The sequence below is a fragment of the Rhea pennata genome, chromosome 2, assembly GCF_028389875.1.
Source record: "Rhea pennata isolate bPtePen1 chromosome 2, bPtePen1.pri, whole genome shotgun sequence".
Classification (NCBI taxonomy): domain Eukaryota; kingdom Metazoa; phylum Chordata; class Aves; order Rheiformes; family Rheidae; genus Rhea; species Rhea pennata.
The window spans coordinates 3754934-3774092 of NC_084664.1; the positions used below are offsets into that span (position 1 = coordinate 3754934).

A 19159-nucleotide genomic window follows, 5' to 3' on the forward strand; every position below is an offset into this window, starting at 1 on the left:
CATCTGAAAATGTTTGAGTTGGGTTCCTCGGTCATATGTAATCACCAAAGTCCAAGGTTAGTGTCAGGGTAAAATCAGTGCACTGTGCCCTGGCAAGGCTGTGCTTTAACTCTCCCAAGGGCTGCTGTTGTCGAAGCTTTGCCCGCTGAAGGGAAAAAGCAAAGCAAGGTTTGCAGGACAAAGCTTAATCTTTTATCGGACCAGTTGGTTGTTATAGGTGCATGAAGCAGGGTTGTTTTGGGGCCCAGAGGTAGCTGTGGCTGCAGCCCACAAAGGATTGAGGTTGTTATAGTTGTCGCTCCTTCCCCAGTCCTGTCTTCTACTCCACCACCCTTCCCGCTGCTCCCCAACCACCATAGCCCCCTCCAGCTGTTGGGGGCTCCGATGCTGAAGTGTACTGGGGGAAAGAGGGACTGATGGAAAGCAGGAATGGTGCACACTGGTGTCCCCAGCTGTCCCCAAGGGGCCCGGAGCCCTGCGATGAACTCGGGGTCTGCTCTTGCCACCACCCCAAGTGGGACTGGCAAGAGGACAGGTGCTGAATTTGACAGGAGGCATCTTCTGGGCAATGGTGTCCACCCATAGGGTTCAAGACCAGCTCTGCTGGTTAAAAGCTTAGCCCAGAGAAAACAAAACAAAATACAATTTAATTTTAGCCATGCTCTCTTTTCTCTTGCAGGAGAGCAGACCTGCTCCCGGCCACTTTGCACAGTGGGACATTTCTGGGCACGTTCAGTGAGTTGGACTGAACCAATGATTTGGTTCAGTGCTGCAGGGGAACCAACCCAGCTGTAGGTAGCCATGCTCCAGCTGTGGTACAGCACCTGGCATGAATCCAAACACCCACATACAGCTGCAGGTACCCTTTTATCCCCAGCAGCTGTGCACAAGACACAGGGCTTGACCATGCACCCGCCTGCAGCCCTGGAAAGGTTGTTGTCCACCTCTTAAATCAGGTAGGTGCATGAAAATGATACCTTAGGTTATTACTGATGTTTGCGACACCCTTTGCCTCCCAGTAAGGCAGCAAATGAGACTGGCAAGTTCTCTCCTTTTCTTAGGTGCGAGCAGGGGGAGGGTTATGTGGGGGTGGCTGTGGTCAGGAGGTCCTGCCTTTGCTCTGAGAGGCGTCTGTCTGGGGACCTCAGGAGGAGGAAATTACATTTTAATCTGATGCCAAAAAGAGATTACAGGCAAGGTGATACCCAGCCCGTGATGAAACCCTTGCATCTGCAGAGAGCATATTTTATTGTTCTCCGACCTTTCAGTGGCTTTCTGAACGCAGACGTTTCAGACCGACAAAGGGAAAAACGGGGAGGAGGGAGACAAATCCCCAGCACGAGGGCTGATGCCGTTCTGCCACGGATCTGCTTCACGTGGAAAACACGGCAGGTTCCCTGCTCGCTTCACGTCATTTCGATACGTCGTTAGGAGTCTGATAGTGAAATAACAGTCCCGAGGTCAAACTGAAGCAGAAGCAATACAACAACCATAGACACAGAGTGGTGGCACATGCACAGTAACTGCTAAACAGCAAGATCGCACCGGCTTTGGTTCTCACGAAAGAGCTCTGCCCGGATCCGATACTCGTGGGAGGAGTTTGGCACAGTTCATTTCACTGACAGCTCCTAAACAAGCCAGGAGGCCAAACGCAACAGGGCTTCTGAAATTAGAAGCGCAGCCGGTACCTGAAGCGGATGTCGCGAGTAGGCTGCATTGTTCCAAATCCCCAGCGGCTGATGTCTATCGGTGGGATCTCCTCTTCTCTGTTAAGCAGCTCCAAGTCATAGTAAGTCAGCATCAGGAACACAAATAGTTTCATTTCATTGATCGCGAAGAACCGCCCGGGACAGATGGATATCCCTGCTCCCCAAGGCATGTTAAAGTATTTCAACTTTTTCCCATTCTTGTAGAAAATTTTCTTGGTGCCGTCTGGGTTTAGGAACCGGTCATATTTAAATTGGTGAGGCTCGGGATGGATTTCTGGGTCCATCTGCACAGAGGCGTGTGGGAACAAAGCCACCCTGTCTCCTTTGCGGAGAGTGTACTCTGTTCCGGTGCTCGCCTTAAGGGTTATGTCCTGCAGGACGGCTCTGATGAGGATTGGGGCTGCAACCAGCCGCAGGGTCTCCTCCAGAGCGCTATCCAGAACAGGAGTCTGGTTTAACATGTCCCTGGTGATGTTAATTGGTGGGCTACCTTGCTTCACTTCCTGGCCACTCTCCCTGCAGATTTTATCCACTTCTTCCTTCACAGCCTTCATAGCTTCTGGATATTTCATTAGATAAAAGAGGAGCCAGAAGGCAGCTGGGCCGGTATTGCCTTGGGATGCCCAGAGGAGCAGAAACATGAAACGATCCCTCATGTACTCGGGGACACCGTTTTGTGCCAGGAACTGCTCTTGGTCACTTACCCACCCGCTGATGTTGTCTTTCTGTTGGCTCTTCTTCACAGACAGCATGCTCCAGAAGAGCCTCTTGAGCCGCTCGGCTTCAATTTTGTCTTTGGGAGGCAACACAGCATAGGCTAGGCGAGGGAAGAGACGGTCGTACTTCCGAAATTCATAGAACAGCTCATCAGAGTGGACACGATCGTACTCGTTAGCTTTCTCCTTGCTATCTGCCCCTTGGTGCGGCTCACTGCCGTACAAAGCCAGGTACCCAGCTCTGAAGACGATGTTGTAGCAGTAGTTGAAGAGGCTGTCTTCTTGCCACGTTCGGTCCGCCTCTCCTGAGTTCATCTTGAAAAGCATCAGCTTCTGCAAGTTATCCATCATGGCTTGTGTCATGACGATGAGTCCATCTCCCATCAGATGCTTTGTGCTCGATAGCTGAATAATCTTGTGGCTGGCTGCAATGGACTGGTATCCAAAAACCCGGAGGACCAGTTCGGAAGCAAACTTCTCAAAGTCCAGTTTGGATCGCGATTCCTTCACGATGGCGCCAAAGCAAAAGGGGTCCATCACGAAGGTGAAGTAATAGCCTCCAATTAGCACTGTGAAGATATCCCCGTGTTTTCTCTGCATCCTCTTTAGGAACTCTGAACTATCTTTTCTGAACTCCAGTGCGTAACCCAGCCATGGGATGAGACCCTTGTCCAGAGGGGGCTCATTGGGTCTCCTTCTTCGAAATGCTCCCAGGAGGTAGAGCCCACCAAGCAGCGATGCTACCAGGGAACAAAGCAGGGCTACCCAGAGAGCCATGAGAGCTCCACACCCGCCCAGGGTTTTGACCTGGCCTGGGCCAGGAGAGGGCTCTTTATTCACAACTGATCACTGATAAGCTGAGGCACAGCTGACAACCTCAGTCCCTATTGGTGGCAAATATTTACTCTTCCCCTGCCAAGCTCTGCCGTTCACACTTCCCTTCCCTGCTACTGAAGACAGGTATTTTTAAACGTAGAAAGGGCGGGTACGATCAGGAGAGAGGTACATTGCAATCCCGATGGAGTGAGGGGGCTGCTGAATGAGGCGGATGGCTTTCAGCATGTGCTTTGTGGGAACTTAAATTACTTTTTCTAGGCGAAAACATGCACCTGCGTTGAGTCTTGCTTTTTCCTTTTTTTAAAAAAAAAAAAAAAAAAGAAAAAAAGAAAAAAGGAAAAGAGGAAGGCAGAGAATTTCACTGGGATTCCTGCCTTTAACACCAGACTATGGGCTGCTGGCAGAATAAAAGAGACCAAGAGGTTGGAAATGCCACCATGAGTGAGTTCAGGAGACTAGAAAAGGGGTTAAAGCTGAACTATTTTATCTCAGAAGCCCAGAGAAGGAAAGATCTCCGACATTTTGAGGTTCTCCAGAACCCAGTGTCCCGTAAGTGTTCTTGTGGCTGTGCAGGCACTGCTGATCTGTAGAAAGGCAAAGCAATGTAGGTCCACCTTCCCCAGAGTTGATGAGGGTTTAAATCAATCACAGACCCAGTTCTGCCCTCCCAGTCCTGGCTCCCTCCCAGCCCCCATCTCTCGCTCGCACTCCCTGGGCTTGGTCCCCTCCACGGGTGTCCTGTCCCTACTGACACCCCTCTGCCCTCCTCCTCGCTCCGTGCCCTGCAGCCTCTATCCCACCCCATGCTTTGTGCTTTCACCCATTTTCCCTGTGCTTTTCTGTCTCTCCTGCTCCCCATTCACCCTCCAGACTTTTCCAGGGCTCCTTCCTTGCTAGCTCAGATTTTAGCCACTCCAGGTCCACGTCTCCCGCACCCTCCTCTGGCCTGTGCTGCTGGTGATGGGGATTTTCCTCCCCTCTTTCCTCCCTTCTCCAGCTTTGTTGGCAGCCAGGCAAATAGTCCACTAGACACACGCGGCCCATCAGGCAAGTATCTCACCCACGAGCTCTCGGCAGGAGGATGGAGGTATCTCTGTTTTCCTTAACACTGCTGCAAGCAGGGGGGCAGCCAGCTGCAGATGAAGGAGAATCTTTGGAGATGTCCTGGAGGGGCTGGACTGTGTTCAGGAGCAGGGAATGTGCATCAGTGCAGCTCTCTGATGTGTTAAGCCAAAGTAAGTCTCCCACCTTAGAGGCTAGGAGAGGAGCTTGAGGAGCCTGATGGGACAAACGGAGATGCCTGTGGCTGATGGGGGTGATGGGGAGGTTGCCACCTCCGTAACAGAGCCTACAGTGGCGTGGATACCCTTGGCAAAACGGGTGACCAGCTCTGGAGCTGGTGATTTTTTTCTTCTCTCACCTTGTCCCTCCCTTTTCCTCCAAGCTGTCCTACTGCTTTTGCCTTGACCCATAGCTCTTTCTCATCTCTTTTACCCCAAACTCTCAGTTCTCCACCTCCTGCCTCTTTATGCCTCCTGGGTTTTTACCCATTTTCCTTCTGCTTTTCTGTCTTCTGCCCGCAGTGTCCTCCAGACTTTCCTGGGATCCTTCCCTTCTAGTTAAGATCTTACTCACCACTGAACTTTAACCATCTATAGCATGTTAACACTGGTTAATCAGAATTGGCTAATAGCTAACAGAGCTATTTATTCAAGTCTGTGCTCTCACTATGTGATGATACAAAGCCAATATTTACAGTATCCACAGCTCTTTTTTATCTTGTCAAAATGTGTCTGTAGGAACACAAAATACCTTGGCTACTGTTCTGCTGAGAACATGTTTTTATTTTTTCCTCACTTGTTATTACTGATTTAACCTCTATTGCTTTGATGATCAAACTGATCTTGAAACAAGGAGCTCTGCCTCTCCAGAGATCATCGTTTGTTTTCCAAATGCAGCCCTCTGGTTGCTGACATCCAGGGTGGAACTGAGCTCATGGAGGAAGACATTTACCTTTCGGTGGCTCCAGGTGAGCTGGGTGTCTGAGCTCTTCCCATAGTCGCTGGAGAGCAGTGGGATCCCCAGAGCTGTTGAGCTCACCAACAGCAGACACCTATGTTTGGTCATCTGAATTGCTTTCTCGGCTCCACTGGCTGCATCGACTAGATCCATGGTGTAAAGGGAGCTTACAACTAGATCACTAGGAGATAACTAGGAGTCTCACGTTGCAAGCTTAAACCTGCGGGTAGCAGATAATTGTTCCCATTGTGAATCAGTTCCCATCTTTTGGATGAGTGGTGGTGAAGGAACAGATTTTGCAGTGTCGCAAGGCTGAACACCTGCTCGTACTGGCCAGACTGCGTCCCCATCAGGCTTGCACACTGCTTCCCTCCCCCAAAGTTCTCTATGTGTCTCCCTTTTCTCCTCTTCTGTTTCTGAGATGTAATGTCCTTCCTTCCCTCCTAGTTAAATCCTCCCCTCCCAAAGATGCTGAGGTCTTGATTTACCACCCCTCAGACAGACACAAGGGATCAGCGCAGTTGAACACATCTACCTAGCAGATGTCAAAAGCCAGGGGAAAACCCCCTAGGTTGGTCTTCTGGCCACCTGTGTCTGGCCTGAGGGACACCCACTAGGAAATCCTTCCACCTCACTACTTGTACCATGAGCAGTGGGGGCTATGAAATTGCTCTTCTTGATCAACCACTTTGGGATCTATGAGTGAGAAGATCCGTGCAAGGTCTCAGGTCTGCAGGATTCAGTATACGTGATCTACATAAAATACTCCTTCATTCACTAATGCCTCACCTTTTACTTACCCCCAGAAACCGGGCTTCTTCCATGACTACAAATGCTGGACAATCCTTTCATAATAATTCTAGTTGCAACAAAAACAAATCCCACGCTTAATTTCCCATTCTGAATGTGGGCAATCCTCATCCTGATGCTGACTCTAGGGTGAGATTTCTGGTTACACAGTGCTGTGGGCTCACACTAACTCCATCATGTGGCCAGGATCAGTAAAACACATCATAGAAGACATGCACGTTCATGCATTTCTTTTAGTTTAAACATTTATCATGCATTTGTGATACTCAACATCTCTATCTGAGCAGGGTATCTGCTACAAGACTGACTTGTTTCTGAAAGCTGGATGTCAAGGAAACCACTTCTTCTCATAATGGCCCTAGGGATCTTCCATAAATACAACCGAAATCGTTTCTTCACAAAAGCATAGAGCATGGGATTGAGACAGCAATGAACCAAGGACAAACTCTCTGTAATCTGCATGGCATAGTCCAATTGCCTACTCCTTTCACAGCTCCTGATCACACCAATATCTTGCAGGGAGTGAAGGATGAGGACAATGTTGTAAGGGGACCACAGAAGAAAGAAAACACCCACCAGAGTAAAGACTAAGCAGAGTGCTCTTCTTGATCCAGCGATGGGAGAAGTGGTGAGGACACACGCTACACGGGAATAGGAGAACACCATGAAGAGGAACGGAACAAGAAAGCCCAGGATGTTTTGAATGGCCTGGAAAACAACTTTCCAAAATAAGTGTTTCTGACCATAATCATGAGTGCACATGACAGTTTTGTTGTGGATTTGCTTGATGTTTGTGAAGATGCCATCAGGAATAGAGAGAAGTACGGAAAGGATCCAAACCACTGACAAGATAAGGATGGACTTCCTCTGCATCATTGAGTTACGAGGAGAACAAGTATGGACTATCTGCAGGTACATGTCCAGACTCATGCAGCTCACAAAAAAGACCCCACTGTAGAAATTCAGAGTGTACATGGTGTTTAAGAGTGGGCACAACAGGTCCCAGGTCACCCACTGAGAAATGTATAGGGCCCAAAAAGGAAGGGTTATTAGGAGAAGGAAGTCTGAAACCACCAGGTTCAGCAGATACACTTCAGTCATCTTCTTTTTCTTCTTGATGTACATAATCAGGACAGTAAGCAAGAGGGCATTCCCAGCCAACCCGACCAGGAAAATCACAGTGTAAAATGCTGGCAAGAATATTCTGCTAAATGAGAGCACTTCTTCCTTCGTGCAAAGGCCATATAGCATGTAATCTGCCTCTTCCATGTATTCATAAGAGTAGTCACTCGAATCGGCAGGATGATCTCTGGTATCCAGCAAGGTTGCCATGGGTGTTGTCACCTCTGAAGCCATATTTGACAAGTGGCTGCCTGGGAATAAAAAGCAAAGAAAAGGGATCACTGAAGGATTTCAAAATGTCATTCCAATCCACATATGAAAAGCAAGCTTCATATGTTAGCTATTTATCATGGAGGCTTTTCCTGTGGTTGATAGCTATAAATTTCCTTGAGCTTGACAGGCAATAAACCCTGTCACCCTCTGATACCTATCTCATGTCCTACACTCCCTGGGCTTTGTCTTTGGCCTGGAGATACATTAAAAAAAAAAAATCATTGCTAGTCTCTGAACAGGAGGTTTAGTGTTCAACAGCCCTGAAGAAAGAGATCTCTCTTGACTAAGCCCAGGTAGCCTGACAACTTGTGGGAAAGTCTCCTGCTCTACATGCTCTGCTTGAAAGGCACTTGAGATCTGAGCATGATTCTTTGGCTGAGCGCTGTAATCATCACACAACAGGGATAAGTGGTATATGGTATATTCTCTCCAAGCTCAGATGCACAGAGAGTTGGTGTGGAGATAATAAGTTACTCTATGGCAGCTGACCCTCCAGTGGATGCAAGCTACTTTCATCCAAAAACCCAAACTCATGGGCAGGCTTGAGATTTCTACTCATCGGCTGTGTCTGCAGAGCTGGAGGATTTTTGAATTTACCCCTATAGCAAATGGTTCTGGTGTCCAGGTAAACAATTGCAAAAAGATGTGGGCATTCTGGGTTCCTTAAATTGAAACTGGAAAGTAAATTTTCCCAGTCTCGCCTGGCTTAACCCTGAATTTCTTCATCAAGCCACTACTTCTTCCTTACACCATAGCAAATTTTGGGGAAGTGTTCTGCCCTAAATTATAAGAAATCCACCACCACACGCTGCTGTGAGCTGGTTTAGATTCACCCACACCACTACTGACAAAGCTGCATTTCACTCCACAGTGAAGCAGAACCTGCCGCCAGCATCCTTATGTCTGTGACTCTGCTCCCAGAGGTAAAATACTAAATAACTGCTCCCAGAAAGGACATCAGCCCTCCAGGATTTCCAGGGTAAACTGCTCTTCACCAGGTCAACTCTGGGTCAAAAGTCCAAGAATTTTTGCAAAAGATATTGGTAAGTAGAAAACACTAGTGGAAAGGCCATTTCAGCACCAGAATCAACCTGCCGAGTTAAGGTTAGAGGAAGAGGTTGTTAGATTCAACTGGCATAATTTTCTTAGAGTTAGTTGGTTGTGTCTGAGATAAGAGTTGTGGGTTCAGATCTTCTGAAAGTGACCTAAACTGGACACCTGCCATCTCTGAAGAGCCATAACCAAAATCTTCCATGGTGGGAAATGGGTCTGTTGGCTCCACCTCACAAAGATTTTATTTATATTGGTACCATGAAGGTAAATGTGAGTTTAAAAGCTCAGGAATAATTTCCAGGTTCTGACAGGAAACCAGGGCTGTCATAGAGAGAGGGGACACTGGCCATCCTAAACTTAAAAACAGTCCAGATATCTCCACTCTTACAACATACAGCTTTTCAGCCATTGCCAGACCTGCCCACCTTTCTTTCCAAGACTCGTTTTGCTGGCAGTCCCAACCAGAGGCATGTTGTGCAGCTTGGGAAGCCTTGCCTTGCTCTCCTCGAAGCTTTCTGTTCCTCCTGTCCAGCAAACTCACAGCCCTTCTGCAGTGACTGCAGCCGCCAATACCAGGTTGTGCTGCCTTCTCAATATTTGGATATGGCTCTACCTGGTGTGAGACTAGGGCCACCTCCTGCTCCTCTGTCCCGTTGTACCTCCCTTCGGAGCATTCAGGACAGCTAAAGCCTTGCTCTCAGGTGGCAAAAGGAACATGAACATGAAGCCAGTGGTCCCAGAGGAGGCCGTGCTATGCATCCTAAGGAAGGACATACCCCAAGGTGGGTCTGCAACTCTAATCTCCCTTCCCATGAAGCTCCTGCTAAAGGGAGGACAGAAACCCATCGAGGTGGTTGTACATTGAAGTACCCATGCCAGGCGTTGGACATCCTCAAAAGTAAAGCCTGCCTGGAAGTCTGGCTTTTGCACCACCCATCACATCTGTCTCACAGCTGCATGCAGGTACTTCTGACTATGAAGCCTGTACCCCTCTCCTGGCTGCAGAGAAACCAGCCTCTGCACCAAAAGTGGAGAGAGATCCTAGCTCACCCCACAGCCGGGAGCGATAGCACCCTCCTGAGTCAAGATTGCTGCAGACCAGCACAGGCCTAGGCTGTGGTTGAGTTTCCCTGTCAGATGCAAATATTTTGGGCTAAAATGGGTGAGCAGGCCCCCCCACACACACACTCCCAATTCCCCCGCTTCGTGGTACCGTCAGTCCCAGGCAGATTAGTGAAGGACCCAAGGCACTGGCACGGGCTGCTGGGCACTGCTGCAGATACAGAGCCATCCGGGGGAAACCTGCTGCGTCCTCACTGACGAGTCAGCTTAAAAATTTGTCTCATGGAATTTCGTGCAGCTGAAAGGAAGGAAAAGTTTGATTTGAGTTGAAACCAAGTATTTTCTTGCTTTCTCACAGTCACATGGGGAGCACAGAGGGGTGACTCAGCCAGAGCAGAAGCACAGCTCAGAGATCTGTAATCTGAGAGGTCAGAAAAAGATTTTTCTGGGACTAAGTTCTCTTTTTCCCCCCTCCCTGTTTTACAATCTGAAGAAAATATAGCATTAGCCATATGGAGTACCAACAGCATGCTTCAGTGAGCAAATGTGCAACCAAAGCTGCCTGCCGTCTCTGCGGCGAAATCCAGAGACACTCCGAAACACGGCTGGAGACGTTGCTCCCCAGCGGCAGCAGCCCCGAGTGCCACCGTTTGGTTTGTGCTGCTGCTGAGCGCTACGTGCACTCGCGTTCAGCAGTTCCTCTGAAGCCCACCGGCGCGTTGTGGCTTACAAGCTGGCAAGCCTTCAAGAGGAGAAAGAAACGTCTCCAGACTCGCATACAGGTTTTCTGCAAGAATTAAAAAGAAAATGCACTTACGATAGCTTCTTCTCCACCGTTGCCTGTTCCCATCTTCTCAGAAGACCAATGGGGATGTCAAATGGCTGAATCAGGCTTCTAGGAACTTCTTTTTTTTTTTTTAACTTGTGTAAGAACACGGGCAGGAAACAAGTCATTCTGACCTCCCTGGTGGTGACAGTCGTGGACACAGAGGTGCTGGGGGATGCAGCTGGTGTCTGGAGCGCTCGCAGGAAACCCGAGAGGAAATTGGGGCTGTCGTAGCTTTGGGGAATGAGCGCTCATGAGCAACATGCAGGACAAGGGGTGGTGCCTGCCAAGGCCTCGCTGCACCTTCTGAGATCGTGTTTGGCGAGAAGCTGAAAGCAGCTTTTGTATTTCCAGCAGCAGCCATAGGTGTTGCTCGTTCCCTCTCCTGCATCTGATGAATCTGGTTCCCATTCAAAGAGTCCTTCACTGAGCTAAGAAGGAAAGGGAGAGACATCTTACAGGGAGGATAAACAGGCACAGAGGCAGGACTTCAGTGTGTGCTGGAGAAAACGACGCAGAACGGAGAAGTTTACATTAATCCGGAGACTTCCATACAGGAAGAATAAATCAAATCGGAACCGAACCGTTGTCACTTGACATAAATAAATACAAAAGTCAATGAAGAGCTTAAGGAAGGAGAGGAGGGGAGATGATGGCACGGGAGCATGTTCGCTGTGGATGAGTGTGTTGTCAGGGTCAGTTCATGGCTTCTCGGAAGAAAGGGATATGCTGGGAGTTGCTGAGATGCATCTCTGAAGTCAAGCAGGACCAGTCTCAGCTGTGAGACCCCCCCCAAAAAAGATGATCTGAGAGCCAAATGCACAAGTATCCCTAATCTAAACCCGAAAGTGCGTGAGATGGAAGGGGGAGGGGGCGTTGCGGAAGGATGTGGGAAAGCTGACAGCCTGCAAACACGCCTGAAGGACGTGACCCCGCAGGACACATTAACGCCAGGGTAAAAGGACTTACGGAAGAAGCAGAGCTGGTGGAGGAAACGCTACTTTCAACAGAAGCTGATCTAAAACCAAGCAAAATAAATAGGTTTTCAGCAAGAATCAAGCAATCCCTACGGAGCGCAGGGCTGTGCCTTGAAAGGAGCCACAAAATACTGAGGGAGACTGGAGCAGTTGGAAATGTAGAAAGAAAATAATGAGAGACATTAGCTGCACTCATTTACCCTGGAGAAAGGTGCCATGTGCAAGTGATACAAATACAGTGTTTTTAGGAATTAAAAGTGACTGTTTCTTGGAACAACTGCTCAGCAAACCACAAGAGCAGAAATGATTCTTGATGGACCTGCGAGAAGAGCCGGCGCCAGGACTGACAGGAGGTACCAAGGAATCACTCCGTGATGATGGCCATGTCTGCGCAGTACCTGGCACACTCTTGTAGGTTTTACCAGAATAAGGAGCTTATTTCCATGACCCAAATGCACACAGGCAAGACACAGCCTGGCTGAGGAGGTCCACCAAGCTCCCATGACCACCAGGGGGATATTTTGGGGACAGATCTGAGGAGTCCTTGCTGGATTGTCAAAGCGGTCGCTGCCTGAAGTCTCTTAGGACAAACCACTACCTTGCTCAGTAGCAAGGTGCCAGGCCCTGATGGCTTTTCTCCAAAATCCCAACGGGAGCCCAGACTTGGATCTGCTGGACTTCTAGCCATGACATGCAGCCTTCCTCTGCAAGCTGCTATGATGTTGGAGGAGTGAGGAGTGAATGCTCTGCCACCAGGGTGTTTTTAATGCTTTACAGGGCTGCCCCGGGGCATTACTGAGAAGCAGGTTCGACTTCCACCCTGAGCAAACTGGCAGAACTAGGAGAATAAAAGCTTATATTAGTGTCTGGAAAGAATCAACTTTTCGGGAGGGAAATCTCAGAATTCTGTCAGGGCCTCACAGAGCGATAGAGAAGAGACATCAAGCACCTGATCTGGTCAATGTTTTGTGCTTTTCTGGACTTTCAGAAACCTCTCAGTAATATCTGTTATCCGAGTTTCTTAGAGAAATGGAGCTCCAATGGGATAGTAGCAAAACGTAGAAATGGGTCGACAATGCCCAAGAAATGAATCATAAAAGACTGACTGCAAAGGACAGGAATAAGCCATCACTTTTGGCAACGCTGGTGACACTGAGCTGTGCCGCTGAGCACCTCCGTGCATGATGGGGCCGTGCCGTTGGCTGGGAGCAAGCGCACAGCAAGCGAAAGGCGGCGCTTCCCTGGGCAGCGGTGGTAAACAGTGCAACTCAGCAGCACGACCTACCATAAAGGTGAAGATTTAAGTAGGTTACGAGAAGGGAGGAGCTAAGTCCCAGGACCATGGGGCCATCTCAGGCTGCTGAATGTGGTAGCTGGTGGAGCCTTTGGTGCAGGAGGCCCCCAAGATGTGGGAGGGACACACTAGGTAGCGATTGCTCAAGCCTTGCTTTGTTTCCACAGATATTTCAAGTTAGCTTCGGTAATGGGGGGTGCCACTGCCTTCCCTGGCCCCCTGTTTTCCTTGTGCCATCTCTGGCCCTCATCTGACTTGCTCTAGAACTAATTCAGGAGCAAACCCGCTCACACAGCCCTCCCTCAGCTGCCAGCTCGTCTCAGCGCTAATTCGAACTCAGCTTTCTCCTGTGTGCTCACGGACATTGCTGGAGATGCATGATGGGTGAAGCAGGTCTTCAGGCTATGATAGGTCATCGCTTGCCACCATCAGTTTGCACCTTGCCGCGCACGTGCCAAGATGCCCGGCACAGTTTTCCTGCTCAGCTGCACTCACACAGCACTGCACCGGCAGCCTGGAGTGTATCAGCCTCCCCGTGGCCCCGAACCACGGTGTCTTTGGGATGACCTGGCTCTCCTGAAGCTCAGCTGGCCAAAGGGGAAACCAGCCAAGATAATGGCTAAACACTGCAGTCAACAACCCAGGCTGGCAGATCTTTGCCCTGGCTTTTCTAACCTGAAATGACCTCCTGTTAAACTAGCAAAAGAAGATGTGCAGCTGGAGGGCCGTGAGATATCGTTGGGTGCACCTCCATCTGCCGGGCAGAGCTGGAATCACTCACAGCTTGGGCAATTTCTGACTTTCAGGCACTAGCTTGGAGGAATCTGACTCAAAATCCCCCATCATCAGTAGCAACTCTTGCGCAGGCTGCAGGGAGTTTTGCTGTGGAGAGCCACGCATTTATTACTAACTGTTATAATCCTAAATTATGTCTCCCCCCCCTAAAACTCAGACTGAGATGAACAGTGCTGTTGAACACCATATAGAAGTTTAGTTGCTGCTCCCTCTGGCTACAAGGGCACTCTCTTTCCAAGTGCTCACACAATCTGAACGGTTTGGGATTCGGGGGTTTGAGATGAGGAGCTCCCCTGTGCACCAGGGCAGGGTGCAAGTGCCCCATGGAGGGACCCAGCACCCATATTCCCCAGCGTCTGCATTTCCTTGGGTAGTTTCCACGGATTTTGTCACATATTTCCTTTCCCTCATGGCTTGTTACGGTGATCCTGAGGTTCTTCATTTCCTCAAAAAGCTGACATTAACCTTAAGACAGTGCTGCTCCATGCGCAAGCAGAGCGAAAGGAGAGCTGGGAATACCAGCTTAGTCCAAATGCAACCAGCCTGGCCATGTGAGGGCTGCAGAAGACAGTAAAGGAGGACCTTGCTTCAGGTAGGGGCACAACTCACCCTCTGCACCTGTTTCTCTTCATTCTGCAAAGAGGACCAGCCTACAGCTGCTTTTATCCTGTTAATGTTGCGATAACTAAATTTAGGCAGGCCTGGCTAATGTTCATGCTATACAAGGCTCGCTTTGTCTAGAGCAGATGACCTACACTTGGCTTTTGGTATTCTCTGGGTCCCCTGCGATGCTCCTGAGGCTCTGAAACACAATTATTACGTGCCTTTTTGGAGGGGAAGGAAGTCTCATCCTTCCTGCTTAGTGGGAATATCCCTGGAGTGAATTTTCTCCAAAAGCATGTCTGTGCCTTGGCTTGGTGTAGCTGGAACTACTCTTTCCCCAACATGGCCAACAAGCGAGCAAGGAGTTAAGCCACACGGGTGAGTGGGAGTGCAGAGCTGGGATTTACTCCAGGGCTCTTATTTAGCTGTATGGACATATCTGCTTGCCGGCACCCAGGAACCACAGTGCCAGAGAGACCAGCCAAACTGAGGCAGGATCAGGCCTCCCAGTTAAAGCACTCAGCAGGTTAGAGGCAGGCAAGTCCACATGGGCTATTTCTTTTCTTCATGCAAGGGCACGCTGGGAAATTTCTGGCCGTCAGTGACTTTCAGGTGTCTAGCAGATCAGGCATAGATGATTCATAGAGTCCGTATGTAATGAAAAATTAAACAGCCAGGTCCACCTCTTTTGAAAATGAGGCCTGCAGTTGAAATATGAGGCTGGTTTTGAGGTATATTACAGCACAGGTGAGGTAAGTCAAATCTGGAAAGCAAACATTTGCTGACTGACTCCAAGAAGGAAGTCCCAGCCCATGGATTACGCTAGCTAATCTTTGACTCTTGCACTTCTAGAAATCTAGTTTGATGAACACAAGTTTACCACGCCAGGGGTGGGTTTAGCTTCTGCCACAGTCACCCACAGCCAGTGTCCAGATCTGCACCAGGCAACTGGTCTGACATCCCAGTGCCTCACAGGCTTTGGGATTCGAGGCTCCTTGCACGCTGGGTTTCACGGTGGCTGTGATGCAGAGCTGGGGCAGCTGGACCTCTGCACTGATGAGGCTCAGTCATTATGGCAGATGTGCTGCAGAAATGCTGGAGAAATCTCAACTCTAAAGACTGAGAGATGGGCTAAGCAGTGAAAAGGAGCCCCACGGTAATAAGCGCTGCAGGACAAAAAGTTGGAGCATTAGGTGTCATCTCAGCACATCTTTATGGGTGCAGGAGCTCACCAAGGCAATCACAGAGATGAAGACACCCAACAAAGCCATCCACCAAAGCCTAGATGCTTGGGGCATCTAGACCATGCTAGGCAGATGCTCCAGCCCTCTGATCATCTTCGTAGACCTACGCTGGAATCTCTCCAGTAGCTCCATGTCCTCCTTGTCCTGGGGAGCCCAGAACTCGACACAGGACTTGAGATGAGGCCTCACTAGGGCTGAGGAGAGTGGCAGGATCACCTCCCTCGACCTGCTGGCAACACTCTTCCTAATGCACCCCAGGACACCATTGGCTTTCTTGGCCACAAGGGCACATTGCTGGCTCATAGTGAACTTGTCATCCACCAGCACTCCCAGGTCCTTCTCTGCAGAGCTGCTCTCCAGAAGGTCAGCCCCCAGCTTGTACTGGTGCCTGGGTTTATTTCTCCCTAGGTGCACGACTCTGCACTTCCCTTGTTGAACTTCAGGAGGTTCCTCTCCATCTAGCTCTCCAGCCTGTCCAGGTCTCTCAGAATGGCAGCACAGCCCTCCGGTGTCTCAGCCGCTCCTCGCAGCTTGGTATCATTAGTAAACTTGCTGAGGAGGCACTCCATCCCCTCATGCAGGTCGTTGATGAAGAAGTTGAACAGGATGGGACCCAGTCCTGAGCCCTGGGGGACGCCACTAGCTTGTCAAATCCTCGCTGACTGTTCACAACTGTCCCTCATCTTCATCTAAATCCATGGCTTCCCACACCCAGCCATCTGCTGTGCTCCTACACTGTCCCTGCCACGGCTGGTCCTGAGAATGGGAATGCCAAATGTGAGCCAGCTGGAGACCCGAAGCTGGAGACCTGCAATACATGTAAGGAAACGGGCTGAAATCCTCGCCATTTTGAACTCATGCTCAAAATAATGGTCACAGCCAAAGAGGAAGCATATATTCTTACATATAAAGCCAAGAATTTATTGTTAGTATAACTGAAAACATCTTAACAGTCTAATCCAAGCTAGACCAGATATAATTATTATAGAAAAAGAAATAATGTCTATGTAGGATATGTTTCAATTAATAATAATATAATATGAATGATATAATATATATAATGATATATAATAATATATAATAATATATTATAAAAATATAAATAATAATAATAGAGTTGTTGGTTTCACTCTGGTGTTGGTGGGGCTGTTACGATGAGTTGTTGGCATCTGGAGTCTTTCGCCAGGAGCAAAAATGTTCCCGTTGATGTTTGCTTCTTCTTCTCACCAGGATCCACTTGGGGTCATTTTTATATGTTTGCTAACATGCTTCTACACTTTGCTTTTTCTTCACTGGTCCACAGCACCAGGTTACATCCAAATTTACTATATATGGTGGTTTTTACATATGTTAGATACTAACGCTTTGCTCTCCTTGTTATACCGACAAATAGCTTTGTATGGCTCCAGATCTGCATTTCTTTAACTGACCACTAATGAGGTGTCTACAGCTGCGGGGCCTCCTGCGCCAGCCTGTGGCCTCTCTCTGACCACGCTGTGCCTGTGCTTCTCTACAACGTCTTGTGCCTTCTCTGCTCCAGGCCCCTGCTGCTCTACTAGGCCTGTAATTTTTTTTTTACTCTAAATCATTGTGTTAGTCGTAAATACCTCGCTCCACACAGAATAACCGCGTGCCACCGCTGTCTGTATCAAGCGGTGGTTGCGCAAAGTAAAACAGATCAGCCACAGACGCCTGGTCGGTTCGAGAGATCGCTGTCACAGCTAAACCAAGGAAAACAAAGTGCAGGCAGGGCAGGACAGAGCAGGACTGACGAGGCTCAGTCCTGAGGCCCTGCAAATTCAGTGCAAAGTTTACGGCCTGTTACTAGCACCAGCAGGACTGTACTATGGGGCTACACCCAGCGTAAAGCACCGTCGTGGCTCCAGCACCGTCAGCATTCCCCTTCGCCTTTATTTCCTCGTTCTTATCACCTAGCAGGGCCAGGACTGCAAAAGGGTACACCCTGACGTGTGATAAGGTCATTCCCCCTAGTAACTCCAGGAGCTCGACTTTATAAGCCATAAATTGCCCTTAAAACATAGAAAATCAGATCCAGTCAGCCGCAGGACCTGGCAGATTGGGAGCTGAAGCCACCTCTGATCCACATCTCCATCTGTAACCTATCCTTTGGCCTTTATAGCTGCCTTAGTGCAACCACTCAGCAGGACTGTTGTAACTGTTTTCTTTTTCCAAGAAAAAGAAGAGTTATTTGTACTAATTTCCTTACTCACCACCATTGGTGGCAGATGTGTGCACATATGTGTGCACATGTTCTCCACTTAGGTGTATATCATCCATATGTGTTCAAACATGTAAGTATATATGGATGACACAAGCAGTGAACAGAAACTGGGCACAAATTAGAAGGTCTAGATGTGCACGTGGGGATGCTACAGGTAATGGCAGTTTCATTAGTCTAGCAATTAAAATGAAATGTCTTTCTTTAATTGAGTTTCTCCCCTGAAGCACATATAGCTTGGAGCTGCAGAGAATTAAATGTGGCACTGATAGTCATGGCAGAAAGTAGCCCTTGCTGTAATCTATTGTAAGATTTTAACTCAATTTGGGAACTGGTAATTGCATAGATCTTTTTCTTTTCGTACTCTGCAGAGCCTTAATGGGTTTGGCAATTAAAGTAACTAGATTACTGGTAATGGGAAGCACATTTAAAGAGATAGAGCGGTGCTAACAAAGGTTGTTGGAGCTACTGTCTTGAATGCACACTGCACATCACTGTCTGTTTTGTAGAAAAAGCTACGTGTCTCCTAAGGAGCGATCCTGCAGACTGCAGGAGCAGCAGCTCTCCATTACTGGATGCTCTCTGCATCCACCAGCACCACTCAAAGATGTGGCAGTCAAACAGAGCAGCTGGAAAGCTGCAGAACCAGGACAAGGCTTCCCCCCCCCCCCAAAATGACCTCTCCCTGCTGTTTCACGCTGACAAGTTTCCCTCTTGTTCTAGGGAAGGATTTTAAGCATTTTCAGATCCCAGCAGATTTTCTTTCCTGTTCCAGAATCTAGTTCACTGCTGTTAAAAGCAGGGCCAATTCCTACGTTGTCTTTGGGCTCCAAAATCGACCACCTGAAATACAGTGAGCAAACTAAACTATGCCAGAAAGCGCAAATTCAGGACAAAAACTTGTCAGGGAGACAATTCTCTCACAGGAAAAAGTAAAGCAAACTGAGGAAAAGCAGGGCTCTCTCTTAGCCCCTGTTAAGGAACTTTCACACTTAAACTGTGGGGTTGTAATGAAATGAAAATTTTTTGAAGCAAAAAGTTAACAAGTTGTGCACAGAAAAAACTGCAGTAAATTGCTTTCTATCCCCAAAACGAACAATGGCTTAAAAACCTCACTCTTTCAGATGAAAGAATTTGCCAAATTCAGCCCAGTTGCAGCTTGTTTCTTTTCCTTCATTTTGCAAAACAGAACTGTAATTAACACTTCTCTGCCTACTGCTGGGGCATCAAATGTGGCAAAAAAGAAAAAAAAAGAAAAACAAAAACTTCAGCTCAACAAAAGCATTGGCTCCTCTTCTCCATATTGCATTAAAGCTCTTTTGGTCACTGGAGGTCACTAAATGTCGTCGTCATAGCAGGTCCCTCATTTCCAAGGATGTTGGACATCCACCCTGGCAGACAGAGTGCCGTGCCGATGCAGTGGGCCCTTTTCTTGACTCTCCTGAGCAGGACATGAATACAAATGATATAACAACGCTCTCAGGGTGTTGACTGCTTTTTTCCAACACCACCACATTTTAATGCAGAGCCTCTGGTCCTCTAACAATAGAAATAGCTGGGCCAATTCAGGTTTGATTTCA

The 19159-nt window shown here is 48.5% G+C and overlaps 2 protein-coding genes across 2 annotated transcripts; both read right to left on the minus strand.

Annotated features, from left to right (window-relative positions):
- Positions 1–1669: 1669 nt before the first annotated feature.
- LOC134135949 (5-beta-cholestane-3-alpha,7-alpha-diol 12-alpha-hydroxylase) lies at positions 1670–3217 on the minus strand. The gene has a single exon (XM_062567637.1). It carries the CDS (start codon positions 3200–3202, stop codon positions 1670–1672), a length of 1533 nt encoding a protein of 510 aa, XP_062423621.1. The 5' UTR covers positions 3203–3217.
- A 2190-nt stretch (positions 3218–5407) lies between these two features.
- On the minus strand, positions 5408–11789 carry ACKR2 (atypical chemokine receptor 2). Its single transcript, XM_062570850.1, has 4 exons — positions 11773–11789; positions 10731–10858; positions 6668–7464; positions 5408–5501 (listed from the first exon to the last, which is right to left on the minus strand). The coding sequence occupies exons 1-4, from the start codon at positions 11787–11789 to the stop codon at positions 5496–5498; spliced, it is 948 nt and encodes a 315-aa protein (XP_062426834.1). The 3' UTR covers positions 5408–5495.
- Between the last annotated feature and the right edge of the window lie 7370 nt (positions 11790–19159).